We start from the raw sequence: 14362 nt of genomic DNA on the forward strand, positions 1-14362 counted from the left end.
TCTGGTTCCATTGTAGGGCAGAGTTTAATTCAGAACTAAACAGCCCCAGCCTCAGAGATTAGAATGGGAAATAGGCAGAAATATGAGCAGGTAGTTATCACTGCCCAGTCATACTGTCCTTAATTTTGTTGTTTTCGCACCAGTTTCCTAAGGTTCCATGGTGCCATCCTGAAGCCCAGTTCTCCTAAAGTCTCATGGATTTTTGACCCTTGCATAATTTACTTCAGTCAGTGAACCACCTTTTATGCCTGGTGACCATAAAATTAATCATCCCAACCAGGACACAGCTGAGAATGAAATGAGCACTGTCAATAATTAAAATTGGGGTAACATGTAAACTAAGACTTTCCCCAGCTGTTGGACCATAGGGAAAACCCCCATTTTTTCCCATTAAAAGATACAAACGTGTTCTTGCCAAAATGAATACATAAACTTCTGGGGATGTAGATGAAACAGTCAAATATTAATGTATTAATTTTGTTAAACACAAATTTAAAGATCTATTGATTTAAAAGTATTGCATTTCTACTCTCACATTTTATGAAAAATTTTATTCAAGCTGATTTCACAAACCATTGGCAGCAGGGTCTTTGCTGCAGTAGAACCACTTTTTAAGTCAGCCAATCATTCTTTAGAGTTCATCATTTTATCTAAGATGTTTGATAGGCAGCACTTTTTGAGTTGATATTTAGTACTGTAATTGGAAATATAACCTAAGCCAGATACCCATTCACACAATATAAAAGTTTTAATATTTGTTCTGTAAGAGGTACTATTCTTGAGATTCCTCATAATATAATAACTTGGTGCATTATTTAATTAGGAAATAGATTAAGCCTACCAGAAATACTTAAAAAAATAAAACCTATGTCTCTATCACTCAATTTTTAACATCAGATCATTTTTATATTTTAAAAAATTTATTATATTTTATTACAGATATTTTGAAGCTTCTGGTATGTTCTTTCCAGAGCCTATTAGATTCATTTCTTCTTCGCCAATAATTTTGCTGAATTATTGTTCAGTATCTTCATACTTGTAACTCATGTGTATGAATCCTTAGGTAACACAGTATTATTTTGAATTTTCAAACTTTATATAAATGGTATTGTACTATATATTTTCAAGTTACTTTTTTCACTTAATACGTGTTTTTCAAATTTATTCATAATTACATGCAACTAGAGTTTCATTTTAACTTCTCTGTGATAGATTTTATGGACATTCCACAGTGCTTTTCTTTCTTGTGTTAATGGGCATTTATTTCTAATGTTTCATAATTATAAAATGTGCTGCAATGTACATTCTTGTGCCTGTATCTTTGTGCATATGTTTGAGAAGTTCTTTAGGCTCTATATCTAGAAAGGGAATTTCTGGTTCATTAAGATATTACGTATTTTCGACTTTATTCAGTGTTACCTAATCACCAAGTGACCTCCAAAGTGTTTATTTCCTCCCATGTATGAGATTTCTTATTCCCATGCACCCTCGCTGTACTTGGTATTTTCAGACTTTTAAATTTTTCTAATTAATGGTCATAAATGTAGTATCTAATTTTACTTCAATTTGTATGTCCCTGATGAGTGGAGAAAACAAATATTGCTTCATTTATTTATTGGTCATTTATATTTACTCTTCCATGAATAGGCTGTTCCTATCCATGGGCCATTTTTAACTGGGTTGTCCTTCTTGTGATTCATACAACTTACTATAAACTCCATGCTGATTCTTTGTTAGTTACGTGTAGTCTATGTCTTGACTTTTTACCTTGTTTAGGATGTATTTTTCTAATTTTTATATAATCACAAATGTCAGTAGTTTCCCTTTATATCTTTTTCTACCCTGAAATCATACAAATAATCTACTAAAAATCATTTAAAGCCTTAAAAGATTGTTTTTCACATTTATGTCCTTAACCTGTCTACAAGTGTTGTTGTTTGTTTTTTGAATTTAGAGAGGCAGGAATATAACTTTATTTTATTTTCCATATGGATAACCAGTTGCCATGACACATTTATTGGCACAATGGTCTTAAAATTTTTTGATAGTGCACTCCTATGTAAGTAAAATGTTCATACTCTCTATCTCCAACATAAGTCTGTTTACAAGTAAATGAGACGTATTCACTACTATCAAATTACATTACATGTTGTGATGCTTAATTTCTTTTCATTTCCTTACTAAAAATATAAATAGTAATTGTATTATTTTTCTAACAATACATTAATTACAAATTCCGCTGGGATCTGTAATACCACCTCTGCTATATGTCAAATTTCCATATGTGTTTGCTCCTATTCATGGTTTCTCTATGCTCTGTAACTTTTGGGGCTACAGAGTATGGGTTGTGCAGTAAAGTGTTTTTTTCCCTCCATTGTAAAGTGTTTTTTCCCCTTCCTGCAACACTACCACACTATCTGAAATAATATAGTTTTATATATCTTGATACCTGGTAGAATAATTCTCCCTAAGTTATACTTTTTAAAAATTGTTGGCTTTTCTTGAATTGCTTTTTTAAAGTAATACTTAAACGGATTATTCATAATAGCATCTAACACTTAAAACCATGAGTTCTTACCCCTATGATTAGGGATATATCAAATTGCTTTGCCTCTGTTTTTTCCAGATAATTTGTACAAACTTTACAGACTACCACTGATTGAAGTTATTTCAGGTTAACTTGTCTTGTCTAAACAACATATTGTCATTCAAAATAATTTAGAGAATTTCATAATATAGTGGTTCATAGAACTAATATATAATGCAGTATCTTTTGGGGGATAATTCTGGGATTAAAAAAAAAAAAAAGCCCTTACTCTATTTCAGACTTATATGAAAGAAAAATTGATTCAATTCTAGCGTTATCTTGTGGTCAGCATCACAAACTGAGAAATATAATTTTGGTGCATTTATTTCATATGTAGATTTGCACAGAGGTTTATTAGAAAGAAGCTGGCAACACACTCTGATAGGTCATAGTTCTGATATTGTTCTGCCTGGGAGAGTCAGTTGCAAAAGTCTGGTCTGGAGGGTGCAGTTCTGGTAAACCAGGAAGAAGGTACTCAGTTCATAGGATTAGATTCTAGTTGCTAGTCCTGTAATAGGTTTCTAGAGTAAGGTGTGGGGGGATATATTTGTGGTCTACTGAGACTGAGAGCCTTCTTTGGAATGATAATCAGGATTGCTCATGGTTGGATACTTCCAAAATTAGAAGAGTTTCCCCGAAGTAATAATTGCCTACACACTACTGAAAATGGAGCCCACACCCTATTCCCTCCCTTCCTTTTTTCCTCCCTTCCTGTTTGTCACTCCTTCTTGAGATTTCTCATTTCTGATATAGAAAGCATTTGAGTAACAAAAGATGAAACAGGAGAAAACACTAAAACACATTTAAAAGACTTAATAAAAACTATGGTAGGAGATCAGAGGTCAAAATATCAGTATTTTTGATGTCACAACATGGATTTTGCAGGTTGCTTTAAATCATCTTCGACAGCTATGTTCTTAATATAAGAACTATGTTTGAGTTACTTGGTCTCTTAGTTGCATATGATTCTTGTTTTTAATGAATCACTTCCCTTACCTTCACCAGGTCACTGTGAACTTTTGCATTTTGTTTATTGCTGTACAATACTGAGCAGGAAAGATAGTTACACCCTGAAAGATGGTAATATATCTTCTAATTTAGGTGTTCCGCTTCTAACTTTTTTCCTTCAAAAAACATTTTTGTGTAATGACTCACAAAAAGTTTTTCTGAAATGAATACAACTCTGTGTTTTGCATTTGTGGTAAAAATGCTAAACTATTATAAAGATAACGAGCTCTTTCGAAAATAAGTAGCTTTCTACATAAAGGAATGATTAAATGCATATTTATGTTTGCTGACATTTTTTAAAGCTGCAGACTATTTTTATAGGGTTGTTATTTATTTTATTTTGGTAGAGAGCCATATCCTCAAATTGTAAAAGATTATGTTAGAAATCCAGTTTCCCTCCTACCTTCTCCTCCATCCTAGATTCACCCCCAATTCTCTTGTCAAAGAGAATAACTTTTGGGGCTACAGAGTATGGGTTATGTAATAAAGTTTTGTGTTTGTTTTTTTTTCTCCTCTTATACTTGAAGCCAACAAAGCCTCAATTCCTTTTCTGAAGTATCCCCAAATTCTTGAACTTGGGACACTCAAAAATCCCTTTTTTGGAGAGTAGAAGCTTAGTCTCTGCTTTTAATTACTAAAAAAAACTGAAATTATCTGCTGTCTCTTTAATGCCACCTACCTCTTTAGATTTCTCACAGTCCTCCTCTTAGGAGCATCTCCTTTTCGACCCAGTCCCTTTGAGTCAGCACCCATGAGAGACAGTACTTGTCACACTGCTCCCCCAGTTCCTGGCATTGATACCCACAGCCTGGTCACTGCCTGACTGTCCTCCCTGACTGCTGTCCCCCACACCCTGAGTGAGGACACTCCTTAGCGTCTACATTCTCCCTTCTTTGCTTAAAGCTGCTGCTGTAGGGTTTGTTGGAGCATGGTCCCAATGGACTCATCCCAGCAACATCTTTTCGCTAATTCAGAGCAATAACATGTAACTAGACATAATTTCTGACAGCTAATGTCGGGATAATTGCCTGTGAATCCACCCAAACCACAGCAATTCTTCTTATGACCCTCATGAAAAAGGATTTGCACCGTTCTTTAATTATCTTCTGATCTTTATACTCTATTTCCTCATACGATTCCCAGAAAGCCTTCTGCCCTTCTGACTGCCATAAAACTTCAGTTTAATATCCAACATAACCTTCCTTTACTTCTAGGCGACAGGTCCAGCATTATCATGTGAACACTTTGTGTCATCCAGTATAAAATATGTTTGCCAGAAATGAAAACAAATAGCAGAAAGGCCATGGCAACGTAAACAGCACTCATTTCAGAACATGATCCAGAATTAGTAAGCATTATTATTTTAGTCTGTCTAATAGCTTTACCTACGTACGCATTTACCTGTTTGCTCAGTTTTTTCCCATCTCAACCCTTTATTCAGTTTCCTTATTTTTAAAATAAATTGTTTTACAGTTCCTTCCGTAGAAATTTGTTAATAATAAACTCATTTTTTTCCACTGAAAATACCTTTTCTCCCCCAGTAATAACCTCTGCATGTTGCCTCTATATATCCCACATGTCTTCTTTTCTCTACTCACTCTAATTTTAATTCTTTTATACTCCCTTTGATGATTTTTCTCAAGAACCTCAAGGTCTGAACTTCATGTCACTAGTTTAATTTTTTATACTTAGAGTTAATTTTTTTATTCTTTAAGTTTTTAAATCTATAATGGCTCTATTTCTTTATTTTTAAATTTTGTCTCTCCCTCCTCTCATTCTATCTTATGTTTTGTAATTTATTTCAACTCTTATTTGATTTTGTTTCTCTTTAATTTCTTGAAACTGAGATGCCACTTAATCATTGAAACACAGTGAAAGGATTGCTTAAGTCCATTTCCTAGAAACATTCTTCCTCCAACTTGTATTCATCTGATTTTTGCATTTATCTTCCTAAAAATACTTTTGTTTAACTTCCATACAATATGCTTGCCATTTATTACACATTTAAGTCTATGTAATTCTACCTCGGCTTGCCATTTGACTAAGTAATTATTAGCTGGTTCCCTTTGGCTTCCTTCCTGGTTTGGTTATCCCCATATAATCTGAGCTGGAAAACTTGAAATCCCAGCTATTTGGTTTGCTGTGGAAGAGAGAGAAATGGTGGGTGGCGATGTAAATGCAGCTTTGGTGAAAGTTGTCAACTAAAGTTTTTAGGCTTATGCGAACACTAAATATTTGTCTATTGAAGGAGACACGTTGTTTCCATATCTTGGCTATTGTAAATAATGCTGCAGTGAACAAAGGGATGCATATATTCTTGCAAATTAGTGTATTGGGTTTTTCCCAATAAATATCCAGAAGTGGAGTTGTGGGGTCATATGGCAGTTTCATTTTTAATTTTTTGAGTTACCATAGTGGCTGTCCCAATTTATAATCCACCTTTAGTGCATAATGGTTCCCTTTTTTCCACATCCACTCCAACACTTGTTGTTTTTTGCTTTATCGATGATAGGTGTGTGATGACATCTCGTTGTTATATTTTGCATTTTTCTGATGATTGGTGATGTTGAGCATCTTTTCATATGTCTGTTGGTCATCTGTATGTACTCTTTGGACAAATGTCTATTCAGGTCGTTTGCCCATTTTTTTAATCAGGTTGTTTGGTTTTTTACTGGTGTATGAGTTCTTATATATTTTGGATATTAATCCCAATCAAATGTAACTTTGGCAAATATTTTCTCCCATTCAGTAGGTTGTCTTTTCATTTTGTTGATGGTTTCCTTCGCTGTTCAAAACCATTTTAGTTTGATGTAGACTAATTTATTATTTGTTTTGTTTTCTTTGACTGGGGAAACATATCCAAAAAGATACTGCAGACAGCTCGGGGGGGGGAGGAGAGTTGTGGAGGGATTTCAGCAAAAAAGAGGAAAAAAAGAGAGAAGTCACGGACATGTACAACAGTGTGGTGATTGGGGGGCGGTGGAAGAAGGCATACAGGGGATAAATGGTGATGGAAAAAATAAAATAAAAAAGATATTGCTAAGACTCATGTCAAAGTGTTTATTGCCTACATTTTCTTCTAGGAGTTTTATGGTTTCAGGTCTTACATTTAAGTCTTTAATTCATTTTGAATTTATTTTTTTTGTATATCATGTAAGAAAGTGGTCTAGGTTCATTTTTTTGCCAACATCAGTTTTCCCAGCACCATTTATTGAAGAGACAGTCTTTATCTCATTGCATGGTCTTGCCTCCTCTGTCATAGATGAATTGACAATACAGGTGTGGGTTTATTTCTGAGCTCTCTACTCTGTTCCATTGATCTATGTGTTTGTTTTTATGCCAGTATATCATGCTCTTTTGATTATTATAGCTTTGTAGTATAGTTTGATACCAAGTAGCGTGATACCTCCAACTTCATTCTTTTTTATCAAGATTGCTTTGGCTACTCAGGATCTTTTTGTGGTTCCATATAAATTTTAGGATTTGTATTTGTTCTAGTTCTGTGAAAAATGCCATTGGTATTTTGATAGGGATTGCTTTGAATTTATAGGTTGCTTTGGATAGTATGACATTTTAATGATGTTAATTATTCCTATTCATGAGCACAGCCTACGATTCCATTTATTTGTATATTTCTTGATTTCTTTCTTCCATGTCTTATAGTTTGCCAAGTACAGGTCTTTTACCTCTTTGGTTAAATTTATTCCTAGGTATTTGATTCTTTTTGATGCAACTGTAAATAGGATTATTTTCTTAATTTCTCTTTTTAATAATTTGTTGTTTGTATATAAAAATGAAACCAATTTATGAATATTTATTTTGTATTCCTCTATCATTTATAAGTTCTAATAGTTATTTTGGTGGAATCTTTAGTGTTCTCTCTGTATATTATCATGTCATCTGCAAATAATGACAGTTTTACTTCTTCCTTTCCTATTTGGATGCTTTATGTTTCTTGTCCAATTGTTGTACCTAGGGCTTCCAATACTTTATTGAATAAAAGTGGTGAAAGCGGACATCGTTGTCTTGTTCCTGATCTTAAAGAAAAAGCTCTCAGCTTTTCCCCATTGAGTATGATGTTAGCTGTGGGTGTGTCATATTTGGCCTTCATTATGTTGAGCTTGGTTTCCTGTATCCCCACTTTGCAGAAAGTTTTTATTATAAATGAATTTTGGATTTTATCAAATGCTTTTTCTGCATCTTTGTTATGATCATATGATTTTAATGCTACATTTTGTTTAATTGGTGTGTCACTTCAATTGATTTGTGGATATTGAACTAACCTTGCATCTCAGGAAATCACACTTGATCATGGTGTATGAATTTCTTAATGTATTGACTAATTCAGTTGGTTAATATTTTGTTGAGGATTTTCACATCTATGTTCATCACTGATATTGGCCTAAAATTTTCTCTTTTTGTAGTGTCCTTGTCTGGTTTTGATATGAGGGTAATGCTGGCCTTGTAAACTGAGTTTGGGAGCCTTTCCACCTCTTCAATTTTCTGGAATAGTTTAAGAAAGATAGGTGTTAATTCTACTTCGAATGTTTGGTAAAATTCACCTATTAAGCTGTCTGGTCCAGGACTTTTGTTTGTTGGGAGTGTTTTGATTACTGGTTTGATTTTGTCAGTAATCAGTCTGTTTAGATTTTCTGTTTCTTCTTGATTCAGTCCTGTTCTTTAGTTTTGAAAGTTTTTTTTTAACTTTATAGAAATAGTAACATATGATATGTATATTTCTGCAATTTGATCTTACTTGCCAAACATTGTGTGTTCTTTCACTCTGATGTATATTATTCTGCCTTATTAATTTTTACTACATTAATTGCACTATATTACTCCATCCTATGAATATCTATCATTCATTTATTCTCATGTTGATGGACATTTGTTTCCACTTTGAGAGCTAGTACATATATAGTGCAGCTGTGAACATTCTTCCACGTCTCCTTCTGCGCATGTGTGAGAGTTTCTGCAGGTATGGTATACACCCAGATGTAGAATTGCTGATTGTAACATATGATCATCTTGGCTTTACTAGACAATGCCAAATTGTGTTCAAAGTAGTTGTACCAGTTATTTTACACTCCACAACAGTTCTGTGTGAAAGTTGCTATATTATGTGTCCTTGCCATTTGGGGTAGGCAGTATTTCATTGTGTTCTTAATTTACATTTCTCTGGTTACTAATGAGATTATATTTTTGTATTTCTGTTGTGTATTTATATTTTTCTTCCTTTGTGAAATGTCTTTGCATGCTTTTTCTTTCTGATTTGTAGGAATACTTTGTATATTCTGGATATTTATGTTGCAAGTATCTAATTAGAGAATGAGAAAGAACAGCCTATAGGATAAAGGGATATTTGGGCATAAATCTAAATGAAATGAGGGAGCAAGCCATGCAGATATCTAGGGAAAGCTCATTTTAGATAGGGTAAATAGTGTAAAGGCCCTGAGGCAGGAACACACTCAACAAGTTCCAAGAACAACATGTGGGTCCATGTGGACAGAGCAAGGGGAAGGATGTAAGAGAGACTATATTCTATGTAGACTCTGTCTCTACAAGATTATGTTGGGTCTTGTAGGACTTGGTAAAGAATGTGGATTTTATTCTAAGTATAATGACAAGACATTGAGAGCATTGAACAAGAAGTGACATAATCTGACTTAAGTTTTAAAGGCTCACTCAGCTGGAAAGAGAATAGACTATAGAGATGCAATGATGTAAACTGGGAAACCAGACAGCACCTGTTGGAATAGTCCAACTATAATGATGTGGCTGAAATTATGGTGGAAGCAGTGGCCGTGGGAAAGGGATTGGATTTGGGTTATATGTTTATGGTAATCCACCAGGATTTGCTCATCAGTTGGATATAAGGTAAGAGAATAAGTGAGGTATCAAGGATGCCTGTAGAGTTTTGGGCCAGAGCAGATGTGTAAATGGAGTTGTAAAACTGGAATCTGTAGTTTTGGGGCCAGTGCATCAAAGTTTTGCTCTAAACAATATTAAGTGTGAGGGATTTATTAGACATACAAGTGGAGAAACTGAGCAGGAAGTTGGATAGTTGAGTCCAGAGTTCTCAGAAAAAGTTGAGGCAGGAGTTATAAATTTGTTAATTATCTATATCTAGATCATATTAAAGGTGTGCAACCAGATGGAAACAGCTAGAAAAAGAGTGTAGATACCTAAGAGAAGTCTAAGGGTTGGGCTCTGGGCTCTTCAAGATTTAGAAGTTAAAAAGATGAAAAGAGCCGGCCAGGGAGACTGAAAGAGTAGCCAGAAGAGTGAGTTATGCGAAGCCCAGCATTAGTGAGTGTGTACTGTATGCCAAGCACTGTACCAGTACTTCACGCACTATCTTATTTACGCTAATGGTGGTATTGAGAGGTAAATGCCCTATTTAAAAGATGAGTAGACTGATACCTGGATAAGCAAAGTTATTCATCCCAGGTATAAAGCTGTTAAATAACAGGCTTCATATTCAGATATGGCCAACCCAAATAGCCATTATATCTCTTAAGATGTATTTTTGAAAGACCAAACTGATAGTCATTGAGAGGTATAGTGTAGAGGTGTCAAGATGGTAACAATTTTAACACTTTAGGAAAATATCTATTAATAATACTTTTTTTTTTTCATTTTTAACATAATTCTCCTGGTGTGCAAAGTTTTCCTTTGACTTACATCGCTTGATTTGCTCCAAAAGAATCAATAGCCTGCAGATTTGGAGAAATAAAGCCTATTTGAAGGGGCAGCAGTGTTTTTCCCAATCATACTATTTAATTTTGCCCTGTTCTCTCAAATCACTATCTCATTACACACGTTTTACTCATAGTGCGTACCACTGTTTGATATTATCTTACTCTCTATTTTTTTATGGGTCTTCTTCATCTGCTCCTCAGAATATAAACTCCATGAAAGCAGGTACCTTATCTGATTATTCACTGTTGTAGTTTCAGAACCTTAAACTGTGCCTGGTACATAAAACCTCTCATAAATGTTTTGTGAATGAGTAAAAGAAAAAAATAAAGGACAATAGCCTTTGATTAACATCTCTGCTCTGGCATTTATCAGCTTCACAAACTTGGCCAATTGCTTAGTCTCTATAAACCTATTGCTCCTCTTTAAAATGGAAATGGTAATATTTATCTCAAAGGGTTGTGCTGCAAGTTAAATGAGATAAGATAGATATGTAAATGGCCTGGTTCAATATTAATTCACCTTTCAACCTTGTTTTTATCAGGTATTCTCTCTTTTCACTGGAACTCATGAAAAGACTGCATCACAAGCAGAAATGTGAATACTTGCTGTATTAATTCAGGCTGCACTTTACGTAGTCAGCACACTAGGAGATTGTCTTGGAATTTATTTTGGGTATAAGACTCTCCCAAGACTGATCAAAGTATAAAACACTTGCTTTGGTGTTCAAAGAGATTCCAGGATTTCATGGTATAGTCAAATCCTGATAAAAGTAGAACTGGAAGAGCATGAAAAAGAGAAATTGGAAAAAAGAGGTTAAAGTAAATTGGAAAGAAATCATTTTAGAGATATTATTGGAGAGAAAGCTAGGGGGAGGTGTATGTCATATTTTCTATTAATCATAGTACTTTAGGATTGGAAGAACCTTAAAACACATTTAGCTCAATCTTTGTGCCCTTGCCTATATCTCTTTTCCAGAATCCCACCAAATGAAATGCAGTCCATTCCTGAAACTCCGAGCTCTGTAATCTAACACGAGGCATGCCATCTTCTCTACTCTTCATTTTCTCAATCTACAAATAGAATTAATAATACCTACCTTTCAATACTGTTATGAGGCTAACTGACACAAATGTAAAATTCCCGGCATATAATAGATACTCCATAAATGTTACTTTAATTGTTTTTTCAATTTTGTCTAGAAATTTATTAGATATAATTAATCTTTTATAGTAGAGGATCTGGACAAAGTAAAAATAGTTATTTAAACTTTTTATTTGCCCTGGTCTAGCAGCTTTTATTTCTCTTAAAATTCCCATAGTCTCCAAATGTTACTTCCCTTCCCTCTAGTGATTCATTCCTTTCCCAGGGAGCCCAACTGTAAACAGTTCTGAATCATTTTTGTGTATTGACCTTGGCATTTGTTTTCCTGTCACCTACAGGTTCCAGCTCAAATCCTTGGGAAATTATAGCAAATATAATCGTTTTGTTTATGGAGGTACCTGAGCTCAGAAATCACAAAGGCAAATGATTAGAGAGACTGGGCAGGTAAAATAATTGGGTAGAGTAGAAAGACTGGAGAAAACTGACCAATGGCCTACTACCAGTTTGTGGTAGGAACTGGGGCACTTTGGAGTGCCCGTGTGCCATTCAAAAGCAGCAGCTGCAGCTCAGCTCCAACAGATTACTGCCATCTAACCAATTCAGAGATGTTTTCATAACTTTGGAAAGCATTGTATGGGCCAAACAAAATATGTCTATGGGCCAGATCAGGCATTAGAGCCATCAGATTGCAACCTCTATTTAGATAATTGCAAATAGTTACCATGCTTCTCACTCTTTTCTCCTGGATAACAAGCACAGCCACTTCATACTGTTAAGCAGCCTATGCCTGGAACAGGAGCAGGTGGGGGCTGAAATCCAGCCTGTCCTCTGATCACCAAGACTTTCTCTAATTCACCCCGAGGCCCAGATGAACATCCTGGTCTCCTTTGTGACACAGATTTTCTACTCATCTCAACATCGGGCTTTTTTCTTCCTTAACACATCACAATTCATCAAAGTAAAAATTCTAGAAATTGTCTAGAAATACAAATGTGGCCTGATCAGCATAGGGAATAGACTTTCTCTTCCCTTAATTTAGAAAAGAGATGATTAATTTTGGGTTCTTAGATCTCATAATAGTCCCTATATTGATTTCAAAGCATTTAAAGGAAACTATAAACCCACTTAAGATTGTATACAAGATTTTGTGGGGTTTGCATATGTATATGCGTATTTTTAAACAGATTCTTAAAGGAATAAAACCCTTAAGAAGATTCAGCATCTGTTAAAGACTTTCAACTAATGTAGCCTGTAGCATTAGCTTTTGGGAGGCAGTCCTGCCAGAATATTGACCAATACTGAGCTTAGTCTCTGCTAAAAGCCATTTGTCTTTTCATATATGTTACTTGCTGCAAAACTCCATAACCCCCTACTGGATACTGTTGTAATTACCTGCACTGCACTAACCCAATTAATGCTGGTATAATTAATTCTTTAATCTCAGTCTGAGACCTAACAATTTTACTTATTCAATGTTATTTTACTAGCTTGATGCTAAAACCTGTAATGTTATGGCTCTGAGATTTAAGAAAAATAATACTCTGCCAAAAGATTCAGCTGATATGTATTTACATTAACTTTTTTTTTTTCTTCTCTGTAGGTCGAAAGTTTAAAAAGTTCAATAAAGTCAGAGTTATGAGAGCGCTAGATGCTGTCGCTCTCCCACAGCCAGTGGGCATTCCAAGCGAAAGTCAAGCCCTAAGCCAGAGAATCACTTTTTCACCAACCCAAGATTTACAGTTGGTCCCCTCGCTGATCAACCTGCTAATGAGCATTGAACCAGACATGGTCTACGCAGGATATGACAACTCCAAACCGGACACCTCTAGTGCTTTGCTGACAAGTCTTAATCAACTAGGCGAGAGACAACTTCTTTCAGTAGTCAAGTGGTCTAAATCACTGCCAGGTAAGAATCATTTCTAAATAGTAGGAAGTAATAAAAATTTTACTGTGTTTGTTGATTTTTAAATAAAATAAAAGTCTGTGCAGTAAATTATAATGTAAACAGCAGGTTATAGTATGTGTTTCAACAGTTCAAAGTATTAAGGATCCTAGATTATGTGCTATTTGTCTAGGACCCTACTATGTTCTATGGAAATACAAAAGATGTAGATAACACTCTAATTCTTATTAATGAGTCAAGAATTACATACATCAAACAGGTAAAAAACAGCATAAGTTTTTGTGTTCAACCATAGACATCATAGTAGTTCAGAGAAGGACAAATTGACCATCTTCGTAAAAATGTATAGTTCATTCCAAACCCTCATTTGATCAAACTCAGTTGGTTGAAAATAAAACTGAAAAGATCTATTATATAACAAATCAAAATAGTATTCAGAGTACAGCAGGATATCCACAGGTAATTGAGAAACAAAATTGTTAAACATAAATAAATAATTTTGACAGAGAGAAATGAACCCCCCCCCAGTCATTATTTTCCCTAATTTATAGGTGACAATTAGAATTTAAACCGTATCATCACGAAAGGATTTCAGTTATGGAAGCTGTTTTTGCTACCTCAGACCACTTTACAGGAGCTAAGAGGTTGAATTACAAGGATGCAGTTCTCAGTTGGCTAAATCTTATACTGCAGAGCCAGGAGAATATGTGGGTAGCAATTGCTTGTGGAGGTGTTAATCCCATAATTAGAAATAGAACTTTATTAAAATTACATTCTCTTTACACTAATAATATCCTTATACTCCTTTATGCTAATTTATTTTTCTACTACCTGATCAAGAATTAAACATATTATGTCATTTTAGTCTACAATCAAATTCAATAGCCTTTTAAAATATAATTTCTTCCCAATTTGCCTTAATATATTTCTCAGTTATTATTCTACAAGAAAAGGTTGAAATACAATAGATGACTTGTTACTGAAAATTCAAGTTTACATGAAACATAAGGAAAAAACAGACTCCTGGTTGTTGAATAGCTTTTAAAAAATATATGTTGAGA

The 14362-nt window shown here is 34.5% G+C and overlaps 1 protein-coding gene across 2 annotated transcripts in view; it reads left to right on the forward strand.

Annotated features, from left to right (window-relative positions):
* PGR (progesterone receptor) overlaps positions 1–14362 on the forward strand; it is a gene marked incomplete at its 5' end in the record, with an annotated part of 79565 nt that overhangs the window by 32967 nt on the left and 32236 nt on the right. The window contains one exon of one of the 2 annotated variants that reach the window (XM_081153251.1): positions 12999–13304. The exons of the other annotated variant lie outside the window; for it this stretch is intronic. Coding sequence (XP_081009377.1) covers positions 12999–13304 — 306 coding nt within the window. The remainder of the gene's footprint in view (positions 1–12998; positions 13305–14362) is intronic. 2 annotated transcript variants of the gene reach the window in all.

The sequence above is a fragment of the Miniopterus schreibersii genome (genome assembly GCF_964146895.1).
Source record: "Miniopterus schreibersii genome assembly, chromosome: 12".
Lineage (NCBI taxonomy): Eukaryota > Metazoa > Chordata > Mammalia > Chiroptera > Miniopteridae > Miniopterus > Miniopterus schreibersii.